At 36.8% G+C, this 20031-nt stretch overlaps 1 protein-coding gene across 1 annotated transcript in view; it reads right to left on the minus strand.

Moving 5' to 3' along the window:
* The window catches only part of LOC106461735 (synaptotagmin-5-like), a 44115-nt gene that overhangs the window by 6695 nt on the left and 17389 nt on the right, over nt 1-20031 (minus strand). Inside the window, exons 3-6 of the mRNA XM_022388760.1 lie at nt 17777-17979; nt 15283-15312; nt 11342-11608; nt 1155-1272 (exon numbers count right to left, since the gene is read on the minus strand). Coding sequence (XP_022244468.1) covers nt 1155-1272; nt 11342-11608; nt 15283-15312; nt 17777-17979 — 618 coding nt within the window. The remainder of the gene's footprint in view (nt 1-1154; nt 1273-11341; nt 11609-15282; nt 15313-17776; nt 17980-20031) is intronic.

Raw genomic sequence — 20031 nt, forward strand, 5'->3', positions numbered from 1 at the left:
CACAGAATGCCATTTTTAGGTTTTTATATTTTCAGCTAACATCACAGAATGCCATTTTTAGGTTTTTATATTTTCAGCTAACATCGCAGAATGCCATTTTTAGGGTTTTATATTTTCAGCTAACATCACAGAATGCCATTTTTAGGTTTTTATATTTTCAGCTAACATCGCAGAATGCCATTTTTAGGTTTTTAGGTTTTCAGCTAACATCACAGAATGCCATTTTTAGGTTTTTATATTTTCAGCTAACATCACAGAATGCCACTATCCACGTGACTGATCATTCTCATTTAAAAATCGGGTAGGTTGTAACCTCGAGATATCTTCTGACCTACCGAGGAGGAAAGTTTTTGTCTACATTCATGTACAAGATGCAGCTTAACAGCCATACACACACAGACAAATCTGGTGTTTTCTCAAGGGAATGAGATACAACAAAGGTAGCAAAAGGAAAACAACTTAGCAACTTCCTTCCCCACATATTTTGTGAAAACATACCTAGAACAACTGACAGATTTCGTAAAAAATCTAGCATTAAACAAAAAGATGTATGGTGTACCTACATACCAAATTAAGGTAATACATAACATAATTTTATCTTTGGCTGTAAATATATTACAGAAGGCAAAAAAATACTCAATCAGTCAAAAACCATATAAAAATTCTGTGATGTTAGCTGAAAATCTAAAAACCTTAAAACAAACCGTCTTGGTTGAGATCCTTTTTCCAGACTGACCAAACCCGTGTTACCTAGTTAAACAGTAATAGCAGACTTACCCAGAGCGTCTAGCGTAAGGAGAGTAGTTTAGATCCAGTAAAAGCGAACGTCCATCGTCAAAAAAGCAAGTACCCATAGCTGAAAATACCACATTAAAGTTCAATTAAATATTTTAGAGGAAACCAATTCAATAATCCAAACTGTTGCTTATCAAGACTGGAGCTTCTTAACTCGACACAAGGCGACTATGCAGATGACAAAGAGAGTATTGCAACCACTCATTGATTAATTAGGATCCGTTTGTAACTTCCTGATTTTCCAACTGAGTGGAAACTTGTTTTTCTATCTACTGCCATTCTGATCTTAGATAATAAGAATACTGTCTTTTTCACAATGTTGTGGGATTTTAATTTATAACAGTCTAAAAAAAACGAACCTGAGAATTTCTTTGTATCATCCCTTGGTTGTAAGTTTCTAGCTTTGAGTATTGCTACAGTCAGACGTTCAGCACTCGGTAGATAACCCAGTGACAACATAAGATCACCAAGATCAGGCTAAATTGGTTAAAAAATATATACACAATCAGTCAAACATAGTCGTGCATACAATTTACGATACCTTTTATATGGAAAATAATTTTCTCAGTTTCAGTAGAATTGAACACAAGGTAATGTATAGGATAGGCATTTAAAAACATGGCAATAACTTGAATCTATTCACACACTAAATGTATTTACTGCCAAACGAGTTCAGGTATATCCACCAAAGAAACTGGTTTATTTTACAGCTTATATTAATGCTTCTTTCGTTCAATTTAAAATGTAAATACATTAAGACATCATAAATAAAAACTTTAAACCAAACCTAATACGAACATTCCGCATCTAAATTAAACAATAATTTGATTACCTTTCCATGCACACTCTACTCTCAAACAACCTACTGCCAGTTTTAAGAATCCTATTACAGCCTAACATCGAACTATTCTAATGTAAGTCTAAAAGAAAAATGCATTTTTGCCCAGGACAATGTACTGTTTCATGATTACTTACGTCATGATAAAAAACATAAACCTGAATATACAACGTTGAAGTTTTTTTCTGTAGGTCACATTTACTAGTAGTGGGCATATCGATACGCATATTTATCGATATATTTCCAAATATCGCTAAAATATCGATTTGTTCTTAAACCTGAAAAAAGTTCTTACTGAGAAAATTAAATAAAAATTAACGAAATATATTTTTCACACATTTCAATCGTTTCGTATCTGTTTTTTATGTGTAATTGTTTGTAAGGGATGAATAAAAAAAGTTTTTCATTCAGTCACAACTTTCCTTAACGTTTGCAATAGAACAATTTTTCCCCTGCTTTTGTCATTTTTGATTGAATAGCGGAAAGTAAAAAAAAGAGAGAGAGAGATTATCTCGCAGTGCTGCATGGAAGTCCTTTGAAAAGATGAAGAAAAAACCCTCTATGCTAAATGCACATTATGCAGCTCGAAGCTTAAGCATGCCAACAACACTACAAACTTGTTTACATGCTTAAAAACAAGCATCCGACGAGGAGTGGAGAGCTCGAAAGGTAGAAGAGTGAAAAAAAACTAGAGAAAAACAAAAAGAGTCTCTTCACTAACTGACGTTATTGGTTGCCATCGAGAAGACACAGCCTTACAGAGCAAGTGGAAGTCGGCAAAAAAAAAACGATTATGCATTACTAAGGATGGTCGTTACAGACTTGTAACCCCCTTTAATCGTCGAAGACCGATATTTTTTCTGTATAACTGGCTCCAGAAGATTAGCACCGAGCAGTAAGCCAGTTATCAAGCATGACTGAGGGCGAAATGGGCCAAGGATAACTCCAACCCATCTGCTGAGAGCCAGTTATCGCGCATAACTGAGGACAGGTTAGAACGGGTCAGCACAACAGTATCAGTGCTTATACTCTTCAAAAAGGTGGCACGTGACCTGTGTTCCCGTGAGTTTTTGGCTTTTTCTAAGTTTGCAGTTCATCAGGCAAACACTCATAACTCAGTGGCATAAGCCCGTTGTTCATATTGTGATAAGTGTGATAGTAATCACCATGCAATGCCCTCTGCAGCAAACTGTTACGTTTGCTGCAGGTCTAAGCAAATTCACTTGTGATATTTGCAAGGATAGATTTAAGAACAAAGCTGGGCTTTCACAGCACAAGCACAGTCATCAGCATCCTAACATCAGGAATGCTGAGCAAATCAAATCTCTGGGGGCCAGGACTCCGTTGGTGCGCCAATGCCAGGTAGTTTGGTCCGAGGAATAAACACGAACCCTCCTAGGAGTGGAAGTATAGTACTCGGGCAAAAAGAACATCAATGTCCTCTGTGCGGGACATCTACTAGGCAAGACTTCCATACAGGTCTCGGACAAGCGCCGTGACATGCACAAGATACAGTCTTCTAACACAAATGGTTCACTCACCATCCCGAGTCATAGAGATCCTGTTGAGCAGGTCATGCAATATAAGGAGTTGGACTGGGAGGGAATTCTTTCTCTTCCAGACCCTGACTCTAAATTCTGTTCGTACCTTGACCAGCTGAGTGATCAGAAGGGACTCACCAAACCAGTATGGCAGGAGATCGAAATAGTGACTAAACAATGGGTAGACAACCTGGCCCGTACACAAGTGTCTTGAAATCATGAGAGAACAACCAAGCAGGTGACAGGAAACAATACACCTGCACAAAAACCATACAAAAGATGTCTCCAGTGATTGGAGAATTATAAGTGGTTTCAGGGGATGTATGACCTCCAGGGAAAGCACCTGGCTGAGGAAATACTAGACAGTCAGAATGCTGTCAGGTCTAACCTCAAAAACGAGGAGGTCACAGGCCACTATGATCAGGTCTACAGTGTTTCAAATGATAGTTTGTCTTGATGATTGCCCCAGACCACCAGTGGCTAACACCAACCTCCTGAAACCATTTACTCCCGAGGAAGTGAAGCTCTCACCTCAGGGCATGAAGAACGGGGCAGCTGGACATGATAACATAACTCTTCCATTCCTACAAAACGTCTGAAATGCAGTCTCGATGTTTCCTTGACAAATGTGTTTAACCTCTGGCAATTCTCACGTTGCATCCTTGAGTACATGAAATCTAATAGGTCAGTGCTTATCCCGAAAAGGAAGAGTGATCTGCGAGAGGTCAAAAACTGGCGGCCAATTACAATCTCATTAGTTGTGCTGGGGCTATACTCCAGGATTTTGGCACACCATCTCGAACAGGCGGTGCAGATCAATCCCCGACTGTACAGCTTCATCCCTCAGGCTGGATGTAGAGATAATTTATTTCTACTACAGTCTGGTATGAGGAGGGCTAAACGAAGGTGAACACTGGCTCTGGGGTTTCTTGACTTGTCAAAGGCATTTGACACAGTTGGTCACAAACATCTTCTGGCCAGCCTGGAAAAATTTGCTATCCACCCACAGTTCATCCGAATTGTAGAGTAGGCTCCCAGTCTACTCACCTCATCATTCTGATGAGAGGCATCAAGCAAGGTGATCCTATGTCTCCTATACTTTTCAACATCACTCTGGACCCTCTTCTACGTCATCTGGAAGAACAGGGATGAGGCTTTATGCTAGGGGAAGGGCAGGTTCCTGTCTCAACCCTAGCATATGCTGATGATATCGCATTACTGGCTAAAGATCATGCCAGCTTCCAGTCGAGCCTGTCAAACCCACTGTGGAGAGATGGCTCGACCTAATTACAGACACCCCTCAAGCCACATCAGAGGGTCGAAATACTCTGTAAATACGCTGTGCCCAGGCTGTTTTACCAACTTGAGCTAGGCAAACTGAACCTGGGTGAACTCAGGGAACTAGATAACTTTGTCAAAAAGGCCATCAAGCATTGGTGTCACCTGCCTTCCTGTAATGCCGATGGTCTGCTATACTCCCGTGTTTGCGATGGGGGTTTAGCTATCATAAAATTAGAGTCTCTTGTTCCTTCGTGAAAGATCAAAACGTATTTTAGGCTTGTGCACTCTACCGACCCTGTAACATCATATTTGGCGGAAGAAGATGGTTTGTTGGGAGCCATCGATGGTATTGCTCCAAAGGCTGAACTTCTGATCCCTACACCTGCAAGGGCAAGGTGTGGAACTCTTAAAGAGCTCAAGATCTGCCAACCACTGGTTTCCCAAGCCATGGGTATAAAGGCCCACCACTGGGTGAAGTGTCTAGCTTTGCAAACAAATGTATACCCTACCAGGGAGGCCCTCAGCAGAGGAAACCTCTCAAACACCGAGGACTCTGCCAAATGTTGGGGATGCACAGGAATGAGGGAGACCCTATGTCATCTAACTGGTCAATGCGCGAAATTGAAGCCTATGAGAATATGGCATCACAACAAGATTTGTGACCACTTGATCATTGAGGCGAGTCACAAAGGATGGAAGTTGTCCAAGAACCAACCATCGTGACTAACACTGGTAAGCGTTGGTGGCTGGATCTGATCTTTCATTGTGATGATAAAGCAGTGGCGTTGACGTGACGGTTGTTACGAACTCATGAGTGAATCACTGAAAGAAGCTTATGCTTTCAAACTGACTCGATACGAAAATTTGGTTCCACAAATAAAAGGCCTTACAGGGGATACCTCCATTGTTTTTCATGGTCTCCCTATAGGTGCCCATGGCGCCTACCTGCCTGAAAAGACGGACGTGCTGGCCGACCTGGATATCAGGTCCAAGTACTTTGAAGAGTTCTTGTGTAGGCACACCATCCTCTACACACTGGACCTGTTGTGGAAGTCAAATAATGAAAATTTTCTAACTATTCAGTAAGTTATCAGTGATTTCTCCACAGCCTCTTACTGGGGCTAGCTGGAATGGTATACAACATCTCGCCATTTCAGGTAGAAAACATCCGTCATCTACCGGTAGCATCGACCCTGACATAAAATTGGGTAATTGAAAATATCGATAGCCAAATGCCTCGTCATCTAATTAGTGACGTGCATAAATGGATTAACGAGATTCCCACTGTCCCTATCTACTATCTAGCGAAACCACAGCCATGGGAAAGGGCATGGAGAAATCAGTGGGGAAGGGTCCAAGCAGTGAGAGGGCCTTACTGACGATCCGGACTCTTTTTTCGCTAAATCTTCATACTTTATCTGTTATTTGTTCTATTCTTACTAAATACAGACTAGATCAATTTGACTGACCTCGTAACCACCTTAAAAAATACAAAATAAATTAAAATTACCATTTTTTCTTTCTAGAATTACTTCAAATTGTAGCAAGAAAAAACATTTCTTTACACTAAATAGTTTAAAACTTCTTAACCTTATACACCTGTTTATAATTAAATTTTATTGCCTTTTGGACCGTGCTTTTTAAACTTCCCACCATAAGAAATGTCAAAATATGTGGTAACATAAAGCAAATGTTACACAAACCAAGTTACATATAGCTGGTGCTACTCATGAGCTGTTAGTCCTAGCGAGTGTACCTCGTAGAAATATTTTATTATTATCATCATTATATTTATTTATAATACCTAATTTAACCTTATCTAGCCTAAAAGGTTTACATTTTTAGATCCTTTTATAACAATAAATAAAGAATAGATAAGAAAAATATCACTCACCTGTGTAATCGTTGTTGTTTTTTACCGTCAACTGTCTTTCTGTGTTAGTCCTACTATTTTACATCAATGGTACTAGTCCAAAAAATAATTTTTTAAAGTAAATAATGCAGGGAATAACACATTGAGCAGTAACTTGAGCAGTTAGAATCGTACTTTAACTCCCACTATGTTCTCCTGGGAATTTTTTCTCTCTCCAGCTAAATTGTCAATTATCTGTAACATCACGTGGTAAAACATATGCCAGTCAATGAATTGAGATCTAAGCTATCTGTTGGTTATAAATTTAATTGGAGTCGGCCTTAGAAAAATCTATTGACAAATTGTAATTTACAGCAAGGTAGAAGTAGGCGTGGAGAGTGGGTCAAAACAATATATTAATTTGACCTTTTAATTATTTTATTCATCCTTTGATTTTAAATATTAAAAGTTTGTTTATTTGTTTGGAATTTCTCGAAAAGCTACAAGAGGGCTATCTAGAGGGAAGGCAGCTAGTCATCACCACCACCGCCAACTTTTGAACTACTCTTTTACCAAAGAATAGTGGGATTGACCATCACAATATAATGCCCCCACGACTGAAAGTGCAGCTTCAGCCCCTTATGATTCGCAAAAGGATTGTTTGTTTGTAATTAAGCACAAAGCTACACAATGGGCTATCTGTGCTCTGCCCACCACGGGTATCGAAACTCGGATTCTAGCGTTGTAAGTCCACAGACATACCGCTGTGCCACTGGGGAGAATCGTCTGATCCAGCGTTATGGCTAGTGAACAGAAAAAAATAATAGAATTTTGGACTCCTAAAAATATGATTCTAGAACAAAATATAGCAGAGCCAGATATTTCAGCGTTAAAGAAAGGTATGCATTCAACAGATGTTCAGATATGCTGTTCATTGAACTTTTTAAAGATTAAACTTAAAAAACGGCGAAACGAAAAAAAACGAGATTGGTTGATAAATCCTCTTTTCTGGAAGATTTTTTTTGCATCATTTTTAAAGATTCCAACGACTCTTTTATAAAAGAATTCTGCGATTGGTCGCATGGCACTAGAGCTATACAAAACCATGAAAAAGTAATACCCACATTTATTCTGTGCACTGCTGGATGGGACAAACTAATAGCATAGAAACTGTGGAATCAAAGTTAAACAATGATTTAGAAAACGAAATACGATATTGGCGGAAGGTATTGCATCGAGTTGTTGAATGTCTAAAATTCTTTTGTGGAAGAGGATTAGCACTTAGAGGGGATAGAGAGGAGATTGAAGATTTCAACAATGGCGATTTTTAGCTGCATTAGAATTTGCAGCTAAATTCAATCCATTCTTGACCAAGCACCTTGAAATGCATGGAAATAAAGGCCGGGCGTGGAGTTACCTCGTATTTATCCTCCGCAGTTTATGAAGAAATTATTATTTTGATGGCTAATAAAATTTCTAAGACAATTGCTGATGAAATTCGCAATGTTAAATACTTTTCAATTATTGTAGATTCCTCACCCGATGTCTCACACTCAGATCAGTTAGCTATAATATTGCTATACGTGGACGAGGTAGGTGATACACAGGGGCGTTTTGTTGGTTATGATTCTTCAAATGGGCATACAGGAAAATTAATGGCTGAAGTTGTAGAAAAATTAAATAATTCAAAATGCACGTGGACAATCGTACGATAATTCAGCAAATGTGTCCAGTAAATACAATGGCCTACAAGTGCATCTCAAGAATATAAACCAATATATTGATTACATCCCTTGTGCAGCACGCTCATTAAATCTAGTAAGCGTAAATGCAGTGAAAATGTGCATCGAATTTTTTTAAATTTTCTTCAAGCTCTGTACAATTTTTGTGCTTCTTCAACCAAGCGTTGGTAAACCATTTGTGATGGCTTAAGAAGCGATGACGGGAGGCCAGTTACTTTTAAGAACCTCAGTGGAACAAGATGGTCAGCCAGATCAGTTTCAACAAAAATTCTGTATGAAAACTACGACAGAATTTATACCAACCTTAAAGATTTATCTAGGGATATTGATTCAAGGCAATTATAAAGAAATGAAAATACTGCTTTGGTGAATAAAATGAGAACGTTAGACAGTGTTTTGGTATAAAAGTCTTCAAAGATTTGATGCTATAAGTGCTAAGCTTCAAGAAAAAAAAACCCTGATTGGTCTACTGCTGTAAAGCTTCTCAGTTCTCTGAAGGAATATGTAAATTCACAATGTGAAGAATTGGACAGAATCGAAATTCAAACTCATCATCTTTCAAATATAGTAGAAGAACAGTTTAGAAGTGAGATTTCTAGAAAGAGAAAAAGAAAGCTGGCAAATGATGAGACTTCTGAAGGTGAAATTTGTTTATCTGGAGCTCAGAAGTTTCGCGTAGATAAATTCAAATTCGATGACGAGGAACCCACTTTGAGACTAATAATGGCCATTATTTCGCGTAGATAATTTTATACTGGTAGTTCAAAAGTTACAAATGTGTTTGAAAAATCAACTTGCTGCATATAAAGTGACAGAAATGAAATTTTTGCTGCAGCTGAAAGATTGGGAGACATATACTCTCCAGATGTAGACAGCTCGTTTCCCGATGAAATGGTACAGTTTACGAAATTTTTTGATAGTTAAAAATCGGCCCCAACAATGCATCAAAGCAATCAGAAAAAAAAAACTTGAATCTGTTTTTCCTGATGCTGACGTGACATTAAGAATATACTTGTGCCTATCTGTCACGAATTGCAGTGCAGAGAGAGCTTTTTCTAAAATGGCTAGAGTAAAAAATGAATTGTGTGCTTCGATGTTAAATGAATGCTTAAATGTCCTTTCCTTGCTCAAGATAGAAAGGGCATTGCTTAGGCAAATAGATTATGAAGATGTAATTAGAAATTTTGCTTGCGCTAAAGCAAGGAAAAAACGACTTTGGGGTAATGTTTTGGTAATGTTGTTCAATAACTATATTGTTTTTTTATATGCCTAATTCATTCTTACTAGCCATGTTGTACAAGTAAATAATTATTAATTATTTATTTCATTATTTAATTTTAATATATCATCCTTAAAAGATAATATAATTTACTTCGAATAATTAGCTCATATCCTATAATCAACTTAATATGTATTAATTATAATTAACTTCAAATTTGCTTGTACCCTATTCAAGGGGGCCTCAAAAAAATAAGTGTGCTAGGGCCTCAAAAAATAAGTGTGCCAGGGCCTCAAACTACCTTAATGCTGGCTTGGATATATGTATATATATATATATATACTGATATGTTTTCTTAGAAGTATCGACATGTAAAGAAACCGTCGCTCGAGATACGACGAATTTGACAAATAAGTTTTTAGTGAATGAAGCAAATGGAAACCGAAGATGGAGTGATAAACTGCCATCAAAGACTTTAAGGTACGGATAGATGCATGCTATATTTCTCTTATATTACAAAGATTTCACAATGGAAGAAACTAAGATAAAAAGATTTAAATCATTTGGAAGAACTAAATGTAAGAGCAAATTATGAGAGCATAACAACAGTTTAAAAAAGAACAAATGTGAGATGTAAAGGGAAAAGACAAACATTGTTTCGTTGGTTCAGGATTACACTCACGACTCTAGTGTATTGTACTACTGTTGCAAGATACACAAAAAAAATTCTGAAATTGTCAGGATTAATAAGAACCTTATATTCTCTTGATAAATTGAGCAGTACCAATGCAATTCCATGTTCTATTAGTATATGTTCCATTACAAAAGTAGACAACTACTCCACGCGTACATTGTTATTATTTTAGTTTTATTGGGATGTGTTATTTAATAAGAGTAGATAACTAATCCACATATACATTGTTATTATTTTAGTTTTATTGGTACGTGTACCTTAGTAATAAGAGTTTGTAACTACTCCACACGTACATTGTTATTTTAGTTTCTATTGGGATGTGTTATTTAATAAGAGTAGACAACTACTCCACGCGTATGTTATTTTTTACAAAGTTTTATCTAAACATTCTAATTTCTAGCAATGAGTCTAACTTACCACATCCTCACAACGATAAAGAATGCGAGTATTTAACTACTTAAACACAAGGAATAAGGTTTCCCTATAAAGGATAATAAACCCAAATCTCAAGCGTCTAATCGTACCTCCATAGAAGTCACATAGACTCGTCCAGTTCAGATGGAATTTAATAGTGAATCCACTCAATTTTAACGTACAACATGGCTCTGTTAATCAATATATGTTTAGCTAAGTTATCAATTTTCAGCTTCAAACGTTTCAATGTATTTTAATTATCACATTTTGGATTATCACTTCGATATCTTTAAAATGTACAAACGTATCAGTAAGTACAAAGGAAACTTTACCTATTATCTTTCACATACACAAAATATGGACTTCATATTCTTATTACACGGTAAGAATCTCGATATGTTGTGCTTAGGTACAACCATGATTATTGGCCCGTCTTCCAATAACCATGGGTTTTATATCTCACATTACTGCTCTATTTATCAAGCAGTGTATCATGGTTATATCCATATCATGCTTCGGGACATCACTGGCTATATTTTATTTTGTTCGACATTATATTCCACAAACAATAGGCTGCCGAATAAGGGGGGGGGGGGGTATTTAGAACACTTGTCCCCCTCCCCCAACTTTTGCAAACTAGTAAAGTGTCACTCTCCAACAAATAAAACCAACCACATTGAAAATATAATAAATTCGGTAAAACAGCTTGTAAAGCTTAAAAATAAGAGGCAAGTTGTAATTGTCAACATTATTACTGACTTGATTTAAGTTGGGATTTCTTTCGGAAAAGTCATTAAAAATGCGAAAGTTGCCCGAAGGGGGTTGTCACCATTCAGATTCATAGTGGTTCCGCCTCCTATGACTCGAAACAAAAGACATCACTGTGAATTTTTAACACTACTTATCTTTAAGATTTACTGAGAAACAACATAATTACGAGTTCAATTTAACATTTAAAATCTCACCTTTTCATCTTCTTCTTCACATTGTGTTATTCTTTCCAACAAAGTAACTTTTTCGGTTAAATCAAGATTTTGTAGAGAAACCCGCACACGACCTAAGCACGTGTGTCGAGAGTATTGGTCGTAATCATAAAGCAGGGCTTCAATGGTTTGTTGCTGTAACTCATCTTCTGGAATGATGAACACAAAGTCTTCTTTAAAACTCGGGTTCAGCGTCTTGTGGTGCACGGAACTTAGACGAAAATTCTCGGGATCTGACAATAGCCTAACCTGTAGAACATTACACAGATATAGGAAATACGAAACGTATATGAAACTTACATATTTCAAAATAATACCCTTTGATAGTACATTCGAGTAGTTGAAAGTCAAGATGGCTACATGAAACAATGCGAATATTTTATGTTAGTGTTGTTTTATATTAAAGTAAATGAAATACTAGGTATTCAAAACCAAATGGCCCGGCATGGCCAGGTGGTTAGGGCGCTCGACTCGCAATCCGAGGGTCGCGGGTTCGACCCCCCCGTCACACCAAACATGTTCGCTCCTTCAGCTGTGGGGGCGTTATAATGTGACGGTCAATCCCACTATTCGTTGGTAAAAGAGTAGCCCAAGAGTTGGCGGTGTGTGGTGATGACTAGCTGCCTTCCCTCTAGTCTTACCCTGCTAAATTAAGGACTGCTAGCGCAGATAGCCCTCGTGTAACTTTGCGCGAAATTCAAACAATCAAAACCAAAAGTAATACTTTCCTTGATCAAAATTAAGATACATCCTGTGCCTCGTTCACGAAAGCATAGTTCTATATTCAATGTTTATATGTACACTAATACTTCACAAAAAAAAATACAGATAACATATGAATCAAAATATCACTGTAGAAATTATCCAATTTGAAGATCTTTAAAATTAGTAAACACTCCACTTTTTAAAGAAAATATCGAAAGATTGGAAAAGGTACTTGACAATAGTCGTTTTATAAAGGAAATGTAACCTATCAAAAAAACATTACAATATATTGTCCACGTATTATATACTTTTGAACATAACATGAAAACATTGTCTTGTACTCGGATAAAGATAATTATCATTTCGATAAAAGAATAATTAATCCGTATTTGACTTCAAATGTTTACATGGAACTGGAGCTATTAAATCATTCTAATAAAGGCTTAAGGAAGTAGACCGAAGCTTATACACAAAAGTCGATATTCAAGGGATTTAAGTACTACTGAATCATAAAGGTCTAAAGATCTCAATGATAATCTTTTAATACGTCTAGATTCTAGCAAGCTTCATCCTTTGCAGTACAAGAATATTTCTAGCTGTGAATGTATTTCAAAGGGCACATCCCCATAAGGACAGAGCAGATTCTAGCAAGCTTTATCCTTTGCAGTACAAGAATATTTCTAGCTGTGAATGTATTTCAAAGGGCACATCCCCATAAGGACAGAGCAAATTCTAGCAAGCTTCATCCTTTGCAGTACAAGAATATTTCTAGCTGTGAATATATTTCAAAGGGCACATCCCCATAAGGACAGAGAAGATTCTAGCAAGCTTCATTCTTTGCAGTACAAGAATATTTCTAGCTGTGAATATATTTCAAAGGGCACATCCCCATAAGGACAGAGAAGATTCTAGCAAGCTTCATTCTTTGCAGTACAAGAATATTTCTAGCTGTGAATATATTTCAAAGGGCACATCCCCATAAGGACAGAGAAGATTCTAGCAAGCTTCATCCTTTGCAGTACAAGAATATTTCTAGCTGTGAATATATTTCAAAGGGCACATCCCCATAAGGACAGAGCAGATTCCCTTGCATTATGGCAAAGATTCTCAAACATATCTAATTCACTACACACTTGAGTAACTAGAAACATTTTCGAACTATGATGGTGTGTGTATGTGATGGGGAAGATATGTTACAGCTCTAATATATTCCAGTAACGTCTAGTAGTGCTCTTATAAATAATTTTGTCTTTCAGTAGCTCAGTGGTAAGGTTAAGGGCTTATAGTGCTAGAAATCAGAGTTCGATCACCGCAACGAATACAGTGCAGATAGCCCCGTGTGTAGCTTTGAACAAACAAATAATTTCAAAATTATTGAGGGAAACCCTGTGTTATCTAAGTGGTCAATGCCCGAAATTGAAGCCGATGAGAATATGGCGTCACAACAAGATGTGTGACCAATTGATCATTGAGGCGAGTCATAAAGGATGGAAAGTTGTCCAAGAACCAACCATCATGCTTTTCATGCTTTATTGTGTCTTGTTCTGCAGCCCACATTCGGAAATCTATGCATTATCGAAAAATGTTTTAACTACTTTATCCGTCCCCATCCCCCATGATATAGTACACACTTCTTCAGTTACAGAAATATGATAATTATTCAGAATTGTATGTAGAAAAATGTTCCATTATTGCAACCATGGAATACAGTAATGGTTTTAAGAGTTTGTTTGTTTGCTTGAAGTTAAGCACAAAGCTACATAATGGGCTATCTGTGCTTTGCCCACTACGGGTATCGAAACCCGGTTTATAGCCTTATAAGTCTGCAGATATACCGCTGTGCCACTGGGAGGCGGTTTTAAGAGTGAGAACAATTTGTTAAAGGTTTTATTTTCCTTCAGTAAAAAAACAAACTAGAAGCACAACCCGAATTACCATTCTCCAGATGGCAGTCCAGAATCAAATGCATCATTGTTGCGTTTCTCAGCATAATTTGGCCTCAAGGATGTGTCCACTGGTTCCAGTTACCATCACAGGTTTTTGTATTTTCTGCATGTTACATGAGCGACTTTGGAAGTGCAACTGCCACTTTTATCTATATAAATGCATGTTCTATCAACCACTGTTGCTAAAACGTTCTCATTTCCACTTGTGTGCTCTACTGAAAACTGTCCTTTGGACATGTGTTTAACACCAAGGCTTTGAGCATAAATCTTCACACAAGTGCTTGATATCCACTCCGAACTGTTCTATTCCTGATGCTCAAATCTTGTATCTGAAAGATACTATCAAGAACATGAAGTGACATGCCTGTCTGCAGCTTTGTTAGAAAAAATGACAGCCAAGTAAGTGATGACTGATGTATAGTCGTTTCCAGGTTTGTAATGTAGCATGCAAGTTGTACAAAATGATTCTCCATTTTGCTTTTCTAGTTTGAAATAATCCGCATAACCCAGACTATCGTTATTGTCAAAGTTCCAGACTGCCACAGGTCATCTTCTTATGTGATGCTTGATGTATACCAACTAACAAATCGAAAAGATAGGTTTTCTTAAGATATGTTTCCATGGATGAGGAGTTCACTGTTGCAATTTCTAGGGATTTTAGACACTAACTATTGAGACGCCTGTGGCAGCACTTTATGCCAGCTGTATGCCGATATCATCTACAATCTGTTATTTGGTTAGGGTAGCTAGACTATCACACCTGCTGAAGAACAATAATTTTCCATGTTTCAAAGGTCCAGGTGTATCTATTTCACACTAATCATTGGACAAAAAGAGTTAAAATTTCTTATCATTTTCGACTCTGTACTGTTTTTTTTAACATAAACTGAGCGATATGACGGTCTTTCGCCCTCCAGTGGCACAGCGGTTTGTCTGCGGACTTACAAAGCTAGAAACCGGGTTTCGATACCCATGGTGGCGGAGCACAGATAGCCCGTTTTGTAGCTTTGTGCATAATTACAAACAAACAAACAATGACGGTGTTTCGCTTAACTCATGGATCTCTTCCAAATCTCCACATTTACCCCCACCACGTTAGCTAAATATGTCTTTCTTCCTCGTTTCCTACTTAAAAACTCGTGAGCTGAAACGTTATACAAAAACAAAAGTTCTTTTTCCTGACAGTTTAAGTGTAAGCCTTTTGCCTGGGTACTAATCCTGCTTATATAAAAAAAATATGTGAATTTGTAACCATCAAAACTTGATGTTTACCTTGGCATAAGGATCAGCAGTTCCATTAATCTTATTGTGTTATGGAAGCTACTGGGTTTAACAAGTTGTGAATTATACCTTATCATCTTGTGAAACTACTAGGCTTAACGAGTTGTGAACTTTTATAAGTTTATTATGTTGTAATTTTTACTAGATTGTGAGTTATAACTTTAACGATTTTTGAGTAGTAACGAATTAAATGTGTCTATACTAGGTTTAACATGGTATGAATTGTATAAGGTTTAACAAGTTTTGAGCTGGAATGGATAAAGCATATACTAGGTTTAAGGAGCTTCAAATTGTAATAATTTCAGCGAGTTATGAAATATCCCAGGTTTCTGAAGTTTTTAATTATGGAATATCAATATAAATTCCTCCATGTAGTACCAACTTTCTATATGACATGATTGAATATGCTCATCTTAATCTTAACTACGTTCCTTTTGGTTTTTGAAACGAGTCTAATATATAATCATCTGTAACCGAATGATATCCATTAAAATAAGCTTCGTAACATATTATTAAACAAAACGTTATTATGCATCGTTTTCAGTTAAAATGATTGAATAACACGAAATACAAATTATAATTTGAATTTCTAGGACCTAGAACCATCAGAAGATTCCCAAGATAAGACTTGTGGAATTATGCATATCATACTTAACTATGACAAAAACACTTCGTTCATGTGTCTTCACCTGATAAAAGTCGTGGATCTAGTACCGAGAGATTTATAATATTGGTGTTTGATAACACTGAGAAACATAGATCCCTATTATAATATTGGTGTTTGATAACACTGAGAAACATAGATCCCTAGCAAACTTTGAGTAGTGTAGCAAGAGCTTATTGTATTTTTTTACTATTTATATCTGTATTCCTGTCAAAAGGTTTGCTAGCAGACAGGTTGTTCTTGTAAGTATTATTCCTGACATAACACATTACAGCAGATGTCTCAATATTAGTTTCTGTACAAAATTATACCACGATTTTGTGAATTATATTTTGTTTATCGTGTTTTGTAAGCTACTGGGTTTAACGAGTTGTGAATTATATTTTGTTTATCGTGTTTTGGAAGCTACTGGGTTTAACAAGTTGTGAATTATATTTTGTTTATCGTGTTTTGTAAGCTACTGGGTTTAACAAGTTGTGAATTATATTTTGTTTATCGTGTTATGGAAGCTACTGGGTTTAACAAGTTGTGAATTATATTTTGTTTATCGTGTTATGGAAGCTACTGGGTTTAACAAGTTGTGAATTATATTTTGTTTATCGTGTTTTGGAAGCTACTGGGTTTAACAAGTTGTGAATTATATTTTGTTTTTTTTGGATATCTCTGAAGGATATTGGAAGTAATAGGCTTTAGTTTCATGTGATGTGTGAAAATGTTAAATTCCTCTATCGTGTACTATCACTCACTTGAATTTGAGATCCTTCCAATAAATGCGCTTTTGACAAATAGCATTCTCTGTGTCACATAGTTTAGCTTTGTATTGCTTTTAGTTTTGTGTTCCAACATTTGAATTTTGTAACATAACATTCCATTCAGGTCTTAGAAGGCCTTTAACTCTGGAAAAATTGTAATGTGGCCTTAATATTCTATAAGCTGCAGTGTCTCAACCAAAGTGTTGTTTTACATGTTTGAAAGCAACATATAATCCGTAGAATTGTAAAAAGATAAGATGGATGTGGAAGAAAAGATCAAATTCAGGACGAAACTGCTTCCTGACCACATTAGTTCCAAGACTCTTATCCCAGAATCTCCTGTTGTGACTGTTAATGGCACCTGAAGTTTTGTATCGACCAACGTGGTCCATAATACATTCAAGAGGGTGATGTTGAGGTGAAATATATAATTCTAGTGATTATCAATATAACCTGATGATATTGTCCATACCGCCCAGTCATGGATTGAGGACAAAGAAGAAAAGATATTTCCGAAAGGCATAAATGCCTTAGAGCACCGCTGGCTCAAGTGTATAGACACAAAAGGAGATTATGTTGAAAAATAAATCATAGTTGAACTAGTGATTTTCTTTATACGTTAGGCCAAGAACTTTTATAGACACCCTCGTATACATTTACAAGCAAAAAATATGTAAGTTTCAACCCTTTTTTCCTTTGCTTTGCGACAGAATCGAAGACAAAAATTAAGCAGGATTAACGTTTCTTAGCTACAAGTTTCTACAAGCAAACACTGAGCTTCAAAATTATCAAAAAGTTAAGTCTGTTAAATTGACATCAACTTCTTATTTGCCATTTTTTCTTGCGTTTCTGCTCCTAGGAGAAAATGGAGATTTTTAATTTTTTTTATAGATATGAAACAATAACATTTTGCCTATTGTTTAAAGCATCATGTGGAAATTTGATCTGAAAAGATGATAAAAGCACAACATCAAAGTAGTGGCTTTGATATTATATACAGTACACCCCTTAATGCAAGTTGAAACCTCATTTCTTCCTGACAGTACATATAAATGCGAGATAGTCTTACCCCTTCTAGGTACATGGTAGCATCGATTTTTTTGTGATCGAGTTTGGAATACATTGAGGTGACTTTTGGCGCCACTGGTGATTGTGCATACTTGAACAAAGTAGGAATACCCTTCTCCATCGATACTGGTCCAGTCTGGGCTAGAGTAAAAGGTGACACTTTAATCCCTACTGGGGTGTTGGGTGACTCCGGAAGGCTTTTCTCTGTATCAAAATTAGCAGAAAAACGAAACTGAAACTTATTATGATGCTTCATGAATTAAACTTACAATACTTTTGGGTAAAAAAATACAAGAGGTTGAACAAATTATTTATTTATTTAAACAGTAATTTATTATTGCTTTTAAAATATAGTAATTGACCATCAGCTATTATAAGTTTCAATATTTTAACTAACTTCAAATTATATTTAAGAATATTTGCAGAAAATTGCACGAGGATATCTACGTACAGCTGTTCCTAATTCAGAACCGATACAATTGAAGAAAAGTAACTATTCGAGCTACTCTTGTTTAACAGATCTGATCGTTACTCTTACAGCGCATCAACGGTTCCAAATAGCGAAACGAGCAATCTAACTAACAAGCCACGCCTGGCCCAGCCAAGATATGCTTCCGGAGATATTATCGCAATCATGCTATACTTCTGGGTGCACTTTGAATTTACCCTCGTTTAATGTGTTAGTGCTCACGTAATGAACTTTTTATCGTGAAATGGATATTTTTTATTAATTCGGATTGTAGCTATGTATGTATGTATTTACAGCTACCACCTCCCACAGTTCTGGAGTTAGCGGAACCAAACTTGGCAGGCAGACTCGCGGTGCTGAGTGTGTCGTAATCTATATGGCGTACCCTCTTACCAAGGGGGGAGGGGGAGCAAACTCTCCCCGAAGATCACCCAGACATAACGAGATTTAAAAGTAGGTTTTCAGCGTCGCTGAACCTGAATCTGCTCTGGGGTTTTATTTTCCTGGCCCTCCTCGGGATCCCGGGTACGCCATGTTTGAAACTGTATCCCCCATCCTTATTTACAAGTGGTGAAACTAATCTTAACACACATACTCGGGTATTACGGCCAGGTGCACTCTTCGACTAGCTACAGAATTAAATGGAGGAGCTTTAGCGGTACATTGGGGTCTCATGAGGGTGGCCTTTGAACCCTGCTGCGAAGCGCGGGTATTTTATGCTAATATAATTGAAATCATTTATTAAAGATTTTATCTTTTCTGCAATCATGTCGTATTTTGTATAAACTTTGTTTTTTTTACAAATTTAATTCATCACTTTTTATGGAAAAGAGGGCAGTGCACCGCTGCCAAAGCTTCAGGGTCTATTTGTTTTGAATTTCGGGCAAAGCTACACGAGGGCTATCTGTCCCTAATTTAGCAGTGTAAGATTAGAGGGAAGACAACTAGTCATCACCATCCACCGCCAACTCTTGGGCTACTCTTTTAACAGCGAATAGTGGGATTGACCGTCACATTATAACGCCCCCACAGCTGAAGGAGCGAACATGTTTGGTGAGACGGGGATTCGAACCCGCGACCGATTGCGAATCGAGCGCCCTAACCACCAGGCCATACCGGGTCCACTTCAGGGTCTATTTCATTTCAAATTTTGTATGGATTGCTCGGATTGTTCATCGAAATGGTATTTTAAATATCTCCTCAATAGGTTATCGGAACCTTACAATACTATAGAGTGTTTAGTTTTATAACAATATCCATGTAATGACTGAGTCACAAGTTCTGGGGATGTGTGTAAATATCATAGCAAAAAGTTTGAATTTCTTGTTCTTCATTCTTTTGCTTCTTTATTTATTACATGATAACAGTGGTGTCAAACAATTTCATTGAGGTGATATATTTTCAAACGGAGTATCCGCTTTTATAAGTATTATTAACCAGTAGTAATTAAAAAAAGAACATAATTCTTGTGTAAACGATGTTATCATTACCCCTTGAAGTTAGCTTTTTTACAGATATTTAGTGTTTCTTTAAAAAAAAGCTTAAGTACAAGGTGAAATAGGAATTACCAGCCAATAACAGATAAATAAATATTACAGTTAGAGCCTCGTTGTATTTACAACTTGGTTATAAATAGAACCTTCCCTTGTCTATTTCAACACTGTATTAACAAAACAACAACGAGCAAACAAGTAAAGGAAAAACTTTTTTAAAAAAAAGGAAGTAAATGTAGGGATGGCTAATATCAATCCTTCAAAAAAATGCAAACAAGATAGTAGGGATGGCAT

Source organism: Limulus polyphemus, unplaced genomic scaffold, assembly GCF_000517525.1.
Source record: "Limulus polyphemus unplaced genomic scaffold, Limulus_polyphemus-2.1.2 Scaffold1021, whole genome shotgun sequence".
In the NCBI taxonomy this organism is placed as follows: Eukaryota; Metazoa; Arthropoda; class Merostomata; order Xiphosura; family Limulidae; genus Limulus; species Limulus polyphemus.